Below are 15,881 nucleotides of genomic sequence, written 5' to 3'. Positions count from 1 at the left end.
AATGTACATACATAAAATGATAGCCGTTTTCGTTGTTTGGACTAAACTCAAAAACCAGTCAAATTGTCGTAGGTTATACCTTACATATATGGTCCTATTATAGCCTACTAGACAACACGCTGGACTAGAGTTACTTATAAAAGTAGTATTTATTACCCGATTTCGTTCGAATTCGCAAAGTGAGCTACCTGTATGATGAAAAATTCGTCTCCTAAAAATAAACCCGCTATATTTTATAAAATCTGATTGAAATTCATAATGCATATTCATTTCATGACAAGCAGTGGTTTTGCAGAAAAGGGACCTAATGGATTGCGCTGCAGCCGAAATATATAGAAACCCACACGGGATTTGGTCTGCTTTGGCCCTATATTCATCTTAGACGAATTTATTTTTCATATGGCTAAATGGAGGATTTTCTAGGCCCTCCTATAACTGAAAACTGGTTTACGGACCAATGTTGAAGTTGCAAGATCATAGAAGAATATTACGCACGCTTGGCAGAGATCTCACAGGTGGAAATAAGACCATCGGTAAAACTCATGACATCCATATGGTATCACAGCGCTACTATTCTTGGTCTATGTGTGCGGAGGATTCTGCTCTTTATACGTTTCAATTTAAACTAAAAATGTTTACTTTACAGACCGATTTTTCTTTTAAACGCTATTTTTGTATTGGCCAACGCAAAAGATCTTATTAGGCGCTGCGAAGCAAGCGGGCATTGGCTAGTTGAATATATATTTATAATATTTATAATAAAAGCTTATAACGAAGGAGAATAAACATTGTAATAAACAAAAAATAATAGCAAGCTATGCTTCTGATATTTCGTGCCCCTTCAGAAGCCCTGGCCCGGGGGGATTCACCCTTTTCCCCCTCCCTTTCGACGGGCCTGTAGATTTACTGTGGCATGAGTTCCTATTGGAGTTGGCAAAGCATTAGTTTAGCAGCGCTTTGTCCGCCTGCGTTTCACCACATACCAGAAAGACCTTGCGTGTCGGGGTTCTCGCACAGCGCTCACTGAACCGAGTAAAAGAACATATGTATGTCCAGTAATAGGCCAAAGATAACCTTTGATTTTGTTTTTCCCTTTGCTGTGCTAGTACCCAAATTAGTCTAATTGTAAAATAATCCGATGCAGTTGAGACCGATCCTAAAACCCTGATAGCCGCTGCGCTATCAGAGTAAATATTTACCCTTCTAATCGATATTGAACTGTTACGTGACTCTTTATAGCGGCCACCTTTGCTTGAAACACGCTGATCAAATCGGGAGCACAAGCTTAATGTTTACAGACTGTTTACCGCATGTTTTCTGAACCTCTCAGATACCTTGTTTCTCCCACCCATCCTTGTATGAGCTATAGAAGGGGTCTCTAAGGTTTGACTATCGAAAACCTTAAAATTGGTGTAATTGAAGAGAAGACGCCCAAAAAATCTACTATTTGGTACACGCTTAGGTGTGGCGGCGTGCATCCTTAATTAAAAAAGTTTAATTTTAGCTACAATTATAAACAGAATAAAGCAAAAATTGGTAGCTGTAGCTGGTAGCTGAACTTGAGGATAAGGTAGGTGGGGGTGAGCTCCATGAAAAGCAAAAATTCTTCAGGTAAAAGTGGCACAGTTTTTTAAATATTGAAATTTTTTTGAATTTAAAAAAAACTCGGGCCTTTTCATGTATTTCCTTTAACTGCATCTACAAACAAGGCTATACTTAGTAAATTTTTTATGCAAAATACTTCCAGATAGTTGCTTCTCCATACCCAAATGCAATGTAGTTAAAATATATTAAGGAACCATTATAAAATTACGACTATTTTGGATTTTCTAACTTTTTGATATTAGTTATTTAATATCTTGTTGCGTGCAGCAGCTTTCAATTCCATGCGGTTATTGCAAATTGGAAAAGCGACTTCGATGAAGCTATATATTCCACTTCATCGCCGCCATTCTCATGGATGAAGGTTTCTGAAAAAAATTTAGTACATTTTTAATGGAATGTAAAAGTAAGCAAGGATAAGGATAACTCATCATTTGAAGGTTCGAATGTTCCACCTACTAGCGCAGTGAATACCTGTAGTGGGCTTCGCCATTCTATTTTAACGATTATCGAATCGTTAAGAAAACTTGACGATTTTAACGATTTGACAATTCGCTAAACATATTTTAACGATATTCGCTATCGCTTGATCAGCTGTTGTCGTTAACTACTCGATTACTCGTTAAGTAAACGACGAATATTTTGAAGTTGTTAGCGGCATCGACAAAAGAAAATTTGATATTTCATTTGAGTAAAAAAAATAATATAAATCGCGAATTTACTTAAGTAATATATAAAAGAAAAACTTTTTGTTAAAAATGGCATTTGAGTATTTGGCATACGTTTTATCCCAAGATGAGGAGATAATAAGCCCTTCATCAGTGGATACACGTTTACTTCGAGAAGTGGACAACCCTTTCCACTTGACTGCAACTGAGTTTCGTAACCTTTACCGATTAACCCCAGACTTGGTTGAAGATATTGTTTCCTAGCTTGATAGCCAATTAAGGGGTCGAAGAATAACTGCGATAACGACAGAGAAACAGGTATATAATGTAATTTGCAAGTATTTTTCAATTTTAAATGCTTTTATAAATTTTAAAGGTTCTAACTGCCTTGCGATTCTTCGCAACTGACTGTTATCAACGTCCCGTCGGAGAGCAATGGGGGATATCCATGAGCCAGTCGTCCGTAAGTCGCTGTATACATCGCGTAACGGATGCAATAAACCGCACCATGTTTTTGGCAAAGGTTAGGTTTCCAATGACCCAAATAGAGCGGCAAGCTGCAAAAGAGATTTTCGCCTCAGCATCCGCACCATTTGTAGGAGGTACTATTGGGGCTATCGATTGCACTCATGTGTCAATCATGAGCCCAAAACATCATGAAGAAGCATATGCCAACCACCATGGGTACCATTCTATCAATGTGCAAATGGTAAGAGTAAAATTTGCTCATGGGTTAAACTACTGAGAATTTTTTTTTTTTACAAATATAGATATGTGATCCAAATCTAAAGATTTTGGCTGTCAATGCTAAATACCCAGGGGCGCGACACGATTAATTTATATGGAGCTCCTCTGGAGTCTGGATAGTTATGCAGCGAAGTTTTGAAAATGGAAACCATAACATGTTTTTGATTGGTAACTTTTTAAATCCACTGAAACTTATTTATTAAAATCAATTTAATTGAAAATTTCGAATATATATTTGCAGGTGACTGGCGTTCTCAAAGGAACTTGGCGATGCTTATCTCAGCAAAGGACTCTTTTGTATGATCCTGGATTTACTGGAAACGTAGTAAATGCATGCACAGTGTTGCATAACTTGCAATTGGGTGACCAATAGGGTGGTCCAAAAATACACGAGGCAAAATAAAGTCGGAATTTTTATGCTCTCACCCCCTAGGATTGTTCTATACCGAAAAAAATGTATCCCAATTTTTTTATTTCAAAATTTAAAAATAATTAGAGGTCGCTCAAAGCGCCCAAAGTTTTCCACGTATTTTGTATGCGGAAAAAACAACTTTTCGAAGAAGTGGTATAGAATTCTTAAAAATCAATATTTTTCTATGAGAGAACTCAATTTGTCTGCAGCAGATTCCCAATAATAATACTCAAATTTTTATTTAACCATTTCTTAATCGCAACTTTAATTTATAGGTCCGCCAAAAACCCACAAAAACCCCGAAAAATTCAATGGGGGGACCAATAAAAATCGTTAGTATTAAAAAATGGTTAAATAAACAATTGGGTCTTATTACTGAAAGCCTCCTGATCGAAAAATATTGGTTTTCAAGAATTCTATACCATTTCTACGAAAAGTTTTTTTTTTCCATATAAAAATACATGGAAAACTTTGAGCGCTTTGAGCGACCTCTAAATATTTTTTGATTTCAAAATAAAAAAATAGGGGTATACTTTTTTCGATATAGAACCATCCTAGGGGGTGAGGGCATTACAATTCCGAGTTTACTGATTTTGGACCACCCTAGTGACCAAACATACGATCACGAGACTGAGTTCCTAGAGCCAAGGACTCATAGCAGTAATGTAAATCAAGACCGGCTAATTGCAAATTATTTTACATGAATAAAACGTTGATAAATAAAAATTCAGAAGGAATACAATAAAATTATTTTGGCATTTTATTAAACATTTTTATGTAAATAAAAACTCTTGTATCAATAACTTCAGTCTTATTTTGTCTTTAATTTGAGTACATTTTTTTTCTAGAATTATATATTTAAATATTCATTAAATATAGGGTCCATCAAAAGACAGATCTCAGTATGTAATCACAGATCGGTTTCTATAATATGATATGGCGTGGATTAAAACACCACGTAAAAGCACGTTCAAGTTACAGGCGCATCACAAAATTAAAACATGAATACACAAAATGAAATTTTATTACTTATTGTATATAAGAAATATATGTGGTATATCTTACATGCAGTAAGGCCGTATACCTCTCTATCAACTAAATTTGTAAACATTGAATTCATTTGAAAATCAACAGAACTTCAAATAACTCGCTTATTAAAAACAAATAAAGATCAATTCAAATTTGTAAAAATCCTTCTTCGAATATCTTGAACAGTTATTCTAAATGTAAAAGGTTAACTTCATGCTATGTCGAATTAAAACTTAACTGTAACATAAATTCAATTAAAGGAACTTCATGCTATATCAAATGAAAACTTAACTCTAACATAAATAGAAAAACAGAAAAGAACTTAAACTTACATTTAAAACGCTTAAAACTAACATAAATATTAAAACAAAATATTACTTCAAAAACTACATATTTACACAATATTTACATGCGGTAGATAGCGTTTGTTAAATTACACTGGTCGACGGCCAAAATTTACCAGAGACGCCGTTATGAAATTCGTATGTAAAATCACCCCCTGATTCCGAAAATCAAGGTTATTTTTATTTTTATGGTACCGTTTTTGAGATATTTGCAATTTACCGTTTTTGCAAAAAAAAAAAAAATTGGGTCCACTTAATCATATATATCTCAAGAACGAATTAAGCAATTCCAAAACGGTTTGAAGCTTTTAAAAGGTAAAATTTTCTATAAGCTGTGCATACAACACTTTTTGCTAGGCCCTGTAGATTCAAAGATAACGAACAATCATTACCGATTTTTTTGTAAAAATATAAAAAAAATTGTACTTTGCGGGGAAGGATCTCGAAAACCTTTTATTTTTTTGCAGATTTTTTTTTCTCCCTAAGCTCTGTTATATTACAAAAAAAATAAGGTATCATCGAAGAAAATCGATGCAAAACTACGTAAGTTATAAGCGATCAAATAAAAATACCCAGGTTGCGCAATTTCAACGTATACCTCAAAACGTATGTATGGTATAAAGAAGAGTGAAATATCTAGCTATGATCTGTTTCTATTGAGTTAAAAGTTCAATTTATGAATGAAATTACCCATATTTTTAACTTTTTTTTAAATTTATTTATGTTTATACTATATTCTAACAATCTTTATCTTAATTTGATTTTACTATGTTGTCGAAATAATTATGTGTTCTACTTTGACGCTTATTCAGTTTAGGATCGGTTTCTCTTATGAGAAACCAGCAGTAATCACCCATCATTGCGACGTCCCAGAATCCTTGATATCGATTCTCAATTAATTTCATTTGCTGATGAAACCTTTCGCCATGTTCATCACTTTCGTCGCCAAGATTTGCCGGAAAAAAGCTCAAATGTGAGTGGAGAAAGTGAATTTTTAAAGACATATTTACGCCCATTTTCGCATAATTATTGATTAGGTCGTTCACTATCTACTCGTAGTTAGGGCTTTTGTGTCTACCGAGAAAAGAAGCAACGACCTTTTCAAAGGATTCCCACGCTGCTGCCTCAACTGATGAGAGTAGTCCTTTGAATTGATTATTGTTGATCAACTTTCTTATTTGTGGTCCAACAAAAATACCTTCCTTTATCTTGGCTTGAGAAATATCTGGTAAAACTGTTTTCAAATAGTCGAATGCTTCGCCTTCTTTGTCCAAAGCCTTAACAAAGTTTTTAATGAGACCGAGCTTGATGTGTAAGGGTGGAAGTATGATTTTCTCTTTCTTGACAAGAGGGGTGTATTTGATGTTATCCACACCAACGGTAAACTCGACTCTTTCCGGCCAATCCTTTCTGACGTAGTGGTCCTTACGAGCTCGGCTATCCCACTTGCAGAGGAAGCAGCAGTGCTTGGTGTAGCCACTTTGTAGACCGCATAGCATTGCAACGACTTTGAGATCAGAACATATTTTCCAATCATGCTCTTCATATTTGATAAATTTGAGTATTTTTGGCATTTCCTCGTAGGTTTCCTTTGTATTTACTGCATGTGCAATCGGGATAAAAGGCTTTTTGTTACCAATATGCAATAATACAGCCTTCAAACTCAGTTTATTGCCGTCTATGAACAATCGCCACTCTTTTGAATCATATGTTTGACCAAACTCTTTGAATAAACCAGGGATGTCGTTGCAGTAGCATATACTGTCTTTCTTGGTATAGTGTTTGGAAAATGGTTCGTGACCTTGGATAGTTCCAAATCTCTTATCCAATCATTAAGTTGTGCTTGTGACAGAACGTTTCTTTCGTTTTCCATGCGAAATTCAGTACAACTTGATCCCCCGCACTCAGATGTTACTGTTGACAATGGAACTATATCCGCAACTGCCGTTGAATGTAGTACTGGTAATGTCACTGTAGGTACGCTAGCATAGGTTACTCCTCTTGATCTTCCAACGCCAAGTACTTTTGTTTGACAAATATAACACTCTATTGAATGGCAAGTAGGTTCTCTCCATATCATTGGTGTATCAAATTTTGTTTGTTGTCCTGATTCCCACTGAATCAATTCTACTCGACACGATGTACACAAAGTGTTCGGTGTCCATGGTTTTTCAGCATTTTTAGGCTCAATTCCAAAATACTTGGAGTATAAAGTTTTGATATGATCTGAGAACACTCGTCGTCGCCTTATGATAGTATATTGGCCACACATGAAACAGAACATATCTGGATCCTTATTACACTCAAATTCTCGCGTCCTTTTACTCATTTTATTTTTTTTTAATAAATCACGGTTTTGAAATTAGACTTATGAACTGAACTATCTCCGGCGAGCCTTGAAGATGTTATGAAGTTTCAAAGCGCATTAACTCATATTTATACTCGGAACAAGAATAAAATTGAAAAAATCAAATCTTACCTAGACAGAAAGGTTTCTTTTTATAACAAGCCGGGAAAAGAAAATACTACCTGTTTTAGATGTAGGCTTTAGAAATTTTCTGTGTCTTATAATTTTGAAAATCTACCTGCATACTTACCCATAACTGACGGAAATACATGTTTATAACTACATGCCTACAGCAGGTTTCGAACCCAACCACTCTTCCTTTCGATGCAACCACTCTACCTACTATAATACAATTCGAGTATTAAAAGTACTATTTGATTTATTTAAAGAAAAAGTGTTATCATTGTTATGGTGTTATTCGTTTATCCGGATAATATCTCACTTGCACTTTATACCTTTAATATATGTATGTATGTATAGGTACATACATTGAAGTTGCGCAACCTGGGTATTTTTATTTGATCGCTTATAACTTACGTAGTTTTGCATCGATTTTCTTCGATGATAGCTTATTTTTTTTGTAATACAACAGAGCTTAGGGAGAAAAAAAAATCTGCAAAAAAATAAAAGGTTTTCGAGATCCTTCCCCGCAAAGTACAATTTTTTTTATATTTTTACAAAAAAAATTAAAAAAATCGGTAATGATTGTTCGTTATTTTTGAATCTACAGGACCTAGCAAAAGTGTTGTACGCACAGTTTATAGAAAATTTTATTACCTTTTAAAAGCTTCAAACCGTTTTGGAATTGCTTAATTCGTTCTTGAGATATATATGATAAAGTGGACCCAATTTTTATTTTTTTTGCAAAAACGGTAAATTGGAAATATCTCAAAAACGGTACCATAGAATTAAAAATAACCTTGATTTTCGGAATCAGGGGGTGATTTTACATAAGAATTTCATAACGGCGTTTCTGGTAAAGAGAAAAAGTTGAAATTTGTGGTCCAGTGTTATTAAAGGCATCCGCACATGCCTTTAAACCTTCCCCCATTGTGTTCATAGCTTCGGCCAACGATTTCGCTACCTGCACACTCGCCGTTTTTGTTTAGCTAACAACTGTTGAAAGAGCATACGAATGTAATACTATTTTTTTAGTATGTACAAAAAATTACCTTCAAAGCATCTGTTTGTCTACCTGCTATTTGTACATTCGCTGCACTCGACTCTGCTAGCATCTGTTGAAAAAGAACCGAAAAAATTATGTCATAAAATTTTACTTATGTAAAGTTACAAATATGCAAATTACTTTTAAGGCATTTGCTTGGGTCTGAGCAATTTCCAAAAATGTTTTTTGGGCCTCGGTACCACCGTCCACACGCCTTCTTTTTGCACCTCTACGAGGCGTTTTTCCTGCAGGAGTTACTGGAGTCGATGTGCACATCTCAATGCTCACTTCGTGGGAAATAGATGGCATCTCGATGATGACACTTTCATCACCCTCTTCTATACGAAGTTGGAGTTCCTAATGATGGGAAGAATTGTTAACTGCTGTGCTATTCATAACGATTTATTTGCTTTTTACCTCTTGCACTGGCACACTTTCAGCAACAGTTTCATTGCCCTGCACATAGTCGCTACCGATAAGGGCAATCACACGCCTCTCAAGCTCAGTGGGTGGGTCTTCATTAATGGGATTGTTTCCCGTCATGGCCTGCTTTCGTTTTCTATCACGCACCTTAATACTAGTACGGCTCTTCAAATCACTCCATACCTTTTTGCAAAACAAAATTTTAAACGTGGTATTAAATTACTAAACAACTTTTACATACTGTGCACCATTGGTCGACGTTCTTCACCGAACCACCAAGGCTATTCAGCATTGACGCTAGCTCACTCCACTTCTTGTCGCAGTCCGACTTGCCATGAAGCTTCTGGAACCTTGATCCTGCCAATCCCGGCTTTTCCGCCAAAAAGTCCACCATGCGACTTAGTTGTTCTGCTGTGGTCCGGCTTCTCTTTTGAACACTGGGTACTGACGAAGCCATTCTATAATATGCGAAAAAGGTTATGTCTAATAATACAAAATAAATAAACGTTTTATTTTACTTACTTTTTGTAAAAGTATATTAAAATATTCAGAAAACTATGTGTATACCACTTTGCAAGCAAGGAATTTATCTGTTTTTCGTCATTCTTCTTTGTGCTTTTCGAATTTTTTGACGTTTCGTTAAGCTGAGATGCCACCTTTCTTTTATTGAAATAAAAAGAAAATGTCAGCTGTTTAGTGTCGTTAAAAATGAGTTACCGACTAACACAATCGTTACTGCAAACCACAAAAATCGTTATATTAGACCTCGACAAATCGTATCGTTAAAAGTTAGTGAATTGCACTACTGTTCTGATATATGCGTCGACATTACAATATTCAAACGAAGTGAAAATAAATTGAATTGAAGTAAATGACAATTTTTTGTATGAATATCCAAAAATATTTTCTCTATGTATATATATGTATGTATGTATGTATTTCTTCGCACCTATTACAATACGAACAAATTTGTTTGTAAAACAAACTTTAACCCAAATGATTTCGAATGATTTGAATATTTTTCATTCACTCATTCGCATTCTTCCATTTGAAAATAGAAAATGTAAAACAAAATTTATATGTATTCATAACTTACAAAATTCCAAACGCTGAGTGTTTTGTAAGTGAAGTAAAATATTCAAATCTACTGTACTCTGCTTGGCTAGTAGTTTGAATGAATGCATGCAGCCCTCTACTTTACGTTATTTTTAAAAAACACTTACTGAAATGCTTGCTAGGTACTCAGTTTTAACGTAATACACTAAAAACTGAATTTTTGACCATTTTTTTTTGTAACACAGTAAAAGTAGTTTTCCCGTTCAACAGTTTTACCTCAAAATTGTTCTGAATTTAGCGCCCTCTACTGTTAACAAAAAGAAGAGTTGGTAAATTAAACTTAAAAATCTATTAAAGGTAATATGTTAGCTTTACAAAAATGTATATTAAGTACATAAATATTGTAAGCACTTTATCTTATTTTAATTTTGCCAATGGGATAAAGCACTGTGAAACAGTTTCACATAACATACGACTTGAGCAAATATGGTTTTATTGCAAGAAAAGATTCCCTGCTGCATAATCATCATCTCTTGAAGAATCTTATACAGAACTTTATACATCGTTGCACAGTTAGTAGATATAATAGCTCTGATCCAATACTTTTCGTGAAAAATCCTGTAAAAATGTCAAAGAGAAAAATTACTCTCCGAAGTGAGAGTAGAAAGTGAGTAACAACAAAAACTACGGGAACAAAAAAAGCATTTTTCCTGTACAAACGTCAACCAGTGATCGCTTGACTCTTTTCATGATTTTACCAGAAGAAAAAGTTCGGGCAAAATCTTGCAACTTCAATCTCTACGCAACTCTCCAAAAATCGCTCTCATTTACAGGATTTTGGAGGAATTTGGAGTACGGGATCATTTTTCCTGTAACTTTCTTTAAGTTCGTGTAAAAACCTGTAAGTTCATGGAGTACTGGATCAGGCTAATATGTTAAGCGCAATGGGGCATAATCGTAGTACTCAGCAGTGCTACCGTTTGCTGATTTTCGAGCGAAGTGAAAACTAAGGCATCCAATGCCGGCCCATTTTATGAATCCCGGGATTTCGGGATGTTCAAGCGGTAGCCCCGGGATCTCGGGATATTTCGGGATATTATTACCATTAATTAAAATATCCTAACAAACTAGTTTTGTAGTCTTTCTTTAGTGCGAATACTAGAAATAAAAATAAATTTGTGTTTATATCAGTTCAAAAAGCTAATTACAAACTGAATAAACTAAAAACTATGGAATTAAAATTCATATTACAGTCGCAGTCATTTTTACAAAGAGTAAAAAATACGAGATCATCTTTACACTCACATATAGTATTTATGCATATACATAATAGACTGCATCACTCCCCATACAAAAAACATCGGTACTGTTTTTCCATTGGAATTATAAAATCTATTATATTTTAAGACGTCCACCATAATATTTCGGAAAAATATTAAGATTTAAGCGAGCTGGACCGATTTGAAAATACCTCCAAAAGTGGAGTTTTTTATGAATAAAAATAGTTCCTTAAAGATGTTTTTTGAAAAAATCACCTCAAATGACAAAACGGTTTAAGCTTAAAAAATTTACATAAAAATATAAAAAAAAAATAGAACGGAATCGTAATAATGCGATTTTTGATGTTTTTTAACTTTTTTCAAAGATTGGTATAAGAAAAGCTTCAATAGCTGAACCTTAACTCTCCCGATTTAGACTTGTGAGGTATCATTGGAAAGGTATTTTCTTACCCTTTGTATTTCTTTGCTAATAAGGTTATTCAAAGGAAGAAAGAGAAAGGTAGGGTGAACGAACATCATTCAAAGTTGAATTAAGATGTGTTGGTATTTCAAAAAAAAAAAAAAAAGGGGGACACGAATGACTTTTTTTTTGCACATAAATAAAAATAGTGCGAATATACCTTTCTACCGAGATCCCATAAGTCTACATCAGAATAGTTTTGGCCTAGTTCAATCAATCTTTGAAAAAAGTAAAAATACGTGTTAGCTTATTTAATGTATAGAACCCATAAAAAAATTTGAAGCGAATCGGAGAAATGCCATCATATTTTTTTTTACGAAATCCGTCCGACTTGTATATATACATATGTTGTGGTATACTAATATATATGTTGTGGTATACTAATATATAAGTTTTTAGTTTATTCAGTTTGTAATTAGCTTTTTGAACTGATATAAACACAAATTTATTTTTCTTTCTAGTATTCGCACTAAAGAAAGACTACAAAACTAGTTTGTTAGGATATTTTAATTAATGGTAATAATATCCCGAAATATCCCGAGATCCCGGGGTTACCACTTTAAGATCCCGAAATCCCGGAATTCATAAGATGGTCCGGCATTGGATGCCTTACTACGCACTGTGCTAAGTTAGCCTTATAAATTATCGTTGCTTTTTTCCCACTTTTTCATTTGCGAAGCCAACACAATCAAGCACAGCTATTCCGCTACGATTTACACTTGATCATGTGGTTGTTGGTTTTTGTTAATAATTCTATTTTTAGAATGTTTAACTTTTAGGTGTGCTCGTCCTTAAGATATTTGTTTTTGTTATTTTACGGCCAGTGCGTAGGCAACTGGCTGAGTCAGTGGGATCGTCGGTTCGAATCCTACTGAAAGAAGTCTGATTAGGAAATGTGGCGATTTCCGAAATAGCTATCACTTCTACCATTTTTTCAAATTATTGTTGCTTTTCCACAATAAGTTTTTCATTAAAAACGGCCTCGAGCTCAATAAAAATTGTTGAATATAATTGATATAAGGCCATAAAATAACAAAAACAAATAACTTAAGGACGAGCACACCTAAAAGTTAAACATTCTAAAAATATAATTATTAACAAAAACCAACAAAACCAACAACCACATGATCAAGTGTAAATCGTAGCGGAATAGCTGCGCTTGATTGTGTTGGCTTAGCAAATGAAAAAGTGGGAAAAAAACCACGATAATTTACAAGGCTAACTTAGCACAGTGCGTAGGCAACTGGCTGAGTCAGTGGGATTTTCGGTTCGAATCCTACTGAAAGAAGTCTGATGAGGAAATGTGGTGATTTCCGAAATAGCTATCACTTCTACCATTTTTTCAAATTATTGTTGCTTTTCCACAATGAGTTTTTCATTAAAAACGGCCTCGAGCTCAATAAAAATTGTTGAATATAATTGTTATAAGGCCATAACATAACAAAAACAAATAACCTAAGGACGAGCACACCTAAAAGTTAAACATTCTAAAAATATAATTATTAACAAAAACCAACAAAACCGACAACCACATGATCAAGTGTAAATCGTAGCGGAATAGTTACGCTTGATTGTGTTGGCTTAGCCAATGAGAAAATGGGAAAAAAGCAACGATAATTTATAAGGCTAACTTAGCACAGTGCGTAGGCAACTGGCTGGGTCAGTGGGATCGTCGGTTCGAATCCTACTGAAAGAAGGCTGATGAGGAAATGTGGTGATTTCCGAAGTAGCTATCACTTCTACCATTTTTTCAAGTTATTGTTGCTTTTCCACAATAAGTTTTTCATTAAAAAACGGCCTCGAGCTCAATAAACATTGTTGAATATAATTGTTATAAGGCCATAAAATAACGAAAACAAATAACTTAAGGACGAGCACACCTAAAAGTTAAAAATTCTAAAAATAGAATTATTAACAAAAACCAACAACCACATGATCAAGTGTAAATCGTAGCGGAATAGCTGCGCTTGATTGTGTTGGCTTAGCAAATGAAAAAGTGGGAAAAAAGCAACGATAATTTACAAGGCTAACTTAGCACAGTGCGTAGGCAACTGGCTGTCTCAGTGGGATCGTCGGTTCGAATCCTACTGAAAGAAGTCTGATGAGGAAATGTGGTGATTTCCGAAATAGCTATCACTTCTACCATTTTTTCAAATTGTTGTTGCTTTTCCACAATAAGTTTTTCATTCAAAACGGCCTCGAGCTCTATAAAAAGTGTTGAATATAATTGTTATAAGGCCATAAAATAACAAAAACAAATAACTTAAGAACGGGCATACCTAAAAGTTAAACATTTTAAAAATAGAATTATTAACAAAAACCAACAACCACATGATCAAGTGTAAATCGTAGCGGAATAGCTGCGCTTGATTGTGTTGGCTTAGCAAATGAAAAAGTGGGAAAAGAGCAACGATAATTTACAAGGCTAACTTAGCACAGTGCGTGGGCAACTGGCTGAGTCAGTGGGATCGTCGGTTCGAATCCTACTGAAAGAAGTCTGATGAGGAAATGTGGTGATTTCCGAAATAGCTATCACTTCTACCATTTTTTCAAATTATTGTTGCTTTTCCACAATGAGTTTTTCATTAAAAACGGCCTCGAGCTCAATAAAAATTGTTGAATAATTGTTATAAGGCCATAAAATAACAAAAACAAATAAAAGAATGAAAAACATTCAAATCATTCAAACTCATTTCGGTTAAAGTTTTTTTTTACAAACAAATTTGTTCGTATTGTAAAAGGTGCGAAGAAATGCATACATACATACATATGTATGTTTGTACATATGTACATAGAAAAAAATATATTTGGATATTCATACAAAAAACTGACATTTATTTCAATTCAATTTATTTTCACTTCGTTTGAATATTGTAATGTCGACACATATATCAGAACAGGTATTCACTCAATCATTCATTCGTTTTGTATATGAATAATTCACAAGCCGTTTTGAATGGATTCATGCAGCCCTCTAACATAAAGCTAGTTTGCTATAATAAGCGTTTCTGATATTATAAGCTGACCAACCGTCCTCCTTTGAGGAGGATTGTCCACCTCAAACGTGATTTGTCCTCCTCAAAAACATTGTCCTCCCCTGTCCTCCTTTTGAGCAAAAATGTCCTTCTTGTCCTCCTTTCCAAGTTTTATTGCAATGATGAAATTGTCAAAATCTTACACAATCATTGTATTTAAAGAAGTTTACATTTTTCAACTTTCAGTTAAATGATGTAAACTTTTGATTCAACTAACCGCCTGTGAGAGTTGAACAGTGCAAACGCAGTAGTATATTTATGCCGGTTCTGGAACCGGCTCCAGAACCGGCATATGGTTTGCTGTTGCTCCGGTGCAGAGCCGCTATACGGTTTGCTGCTGCTCTGCCGCAAGCTTTGCTGCTCCGCCGCAAGATGTCGCCGATAATCCAAGTTCAGAACCCAGATAAAAGCCGCAAGATGTCACTGGTGACAAATCTGAGTCCGGAACGGGAACCGATCACAGGGTGTTCCGCTGATGGAATTCCAAGAAATCTGATACAAGGTGGTTTATATGTCGAAAATTGGTATGGTGTATTGGTATACATATATACATACGTATTCTCATACATACATCTATATGCAAACATACATACATACATATCTATATACATATATAGATGCTCCACCCCTAGAAAAGTGTGTTAATAATGTTCACATAGTTAATTGCCAAGTATTTAATATGTATGTGTATATAAACATATATATGAATGGAAAGGTCTGTTGTTGTTGATGATGAGAACAAATAAAATTTAATTTGAAATAAAAGAAGGTTTTATATTTACTTATTTATTTTGATAATAAGAATTTTAAACATAAATGTCCGCAATTATATGAATTATAGCTTTGCTGTTTATTATAGTTATATTTAATGTTTTTTCCTAAATACTTTATTATTTGCTTGGGAGGCTGTAAGTTTCCAAAGCTATCGAAGTAATAAATCTCATTATCGTTTTTCCAGTAAGCTACCCAATGCGTTCCTCGACCCTTTGAACTATCCAAATGTATTATTCCACATTCTCTCTTAAATGGTTTACGGGGTCACTGTCACACATGAATACCCCTCTAAAATTTGGAATAAATTTTGAATACTTCTTTAAGTCTACATCAGTAAGAGGTCTTCTGGGTAGCTTCATTAAGAGTTTTTTTTGGTATGGTTTTAAATATAATCCGAATCCCTTTTTATAAGACTTTAAAAACATTCCTTTTCCCATTGAAATAGCTTCCATTGTATTATTATGACGTTTCGCCTCCAATAACTGCTCCTTTCCAGTTTTTCTGAACGTGTATAACCAACTTATATATACAAGGTGGTT

The 15,881-nt window shown here is 34.4% G+C and overlaps 1 protein-coding gene and 1 pseudogene across 2 annotated transcripts; one reads left to right on the top strand and one right to left on the bottom strand.

Annotated features, from left to right (window-relative positions):
* The first annotated feature begins 1,774 nt into the window (after positions 1–1,774).
* LOC118736583 lies at positions 1,775–3,486 on the top strand (annotated as a pseudogene).
* A 4,587-nt stretch (positions 3,487–8,073) lies between these two features.
* On the bottom strand, positions 8,074–9,605 carry LOC118736582. 2 transcript variants are annotated; one of them, XM_036466637.1, is made up of 6 exons: positions 9,260–9,605; positions 8,979–9,195; positions 8,732–8,920; positions 8,456–8,671; positions 8,322–8,384; positions 8,074–8,265 (listed from the first exon to the last, which is right to left on the bottom strand). In XM_036466637.1, the coding sequence occupies exons 2-6, from the start codon at positions 9,192–9,194 to the stop codon at positions 8,230–8,232; spliced, it is 720 nt and encodes a 239-aa protein (XP_036322530.1). In that variant the 5' UTR covers position 9,195; positions 9,260–9,605; the 3' UTR covers positions 8,074–8,229. The 2 variants fall into 2 exon arrangements, with proteins under 2 accessions (XP_036322530.1, XP_036322531.1); XM_036466638.1 differs by having other exon boundaries at positions 9,305–9,353.
* Positions 9,606–15,881: the final 6,276 nt, after the last annotated feature.

The sequence above is a fragment of the Rhagoletis pomonella genome, unplaced genomic scaffold, assembly GCF_013731165.1.
Source record: "Rhagoletis pomonella isolate Grant_MI unplaced genomic scaffold, Rhpom_1.0 Rhpom_scaffold_00003, whole genome shotgun sequence".
In the NCBI taxonomy this organism is placed as follows: Eukaryota; Metazoa; Arthropoda; class Insecta; order Diptera; family Tephritidae; genus Rhagoletis; species Rhagoletis pomonella.
The sequence above is the reverse complement of the archived record's forward strand: the minus strand, read 5'-3'. Positions and strand labels throughout refer to the sequence as shown.

What these genes read in the sequence shown, in the direction of transcription:
- LOC118736582 (XM_036466637.1), bottom strand. Translation starts at nt 9,194, where the DNA reads ATGGCTTCGTCAGTACCCAGTGTTCAAAAGAGAAGCCGGACCACAGCA. An exon ending in AAAGTGTGCCAGTGCAAGAG is followed by an intron (nt 8,672 to 8,731) that starts GTAAAAAGCAAA and finishes TCCCATCATTAG; the next exon opens with GAACTCCAACTTCGTATAGA. An exon ending in CCCAAGCAAATGCCTTAAAA is followed by an intron (nt 8,385 to 8,455) that starts GTAATTTGCATA and finishes CTTTTTCAACAG; the next exon opens with ATGCTAGCAGAGTCGAGTGC.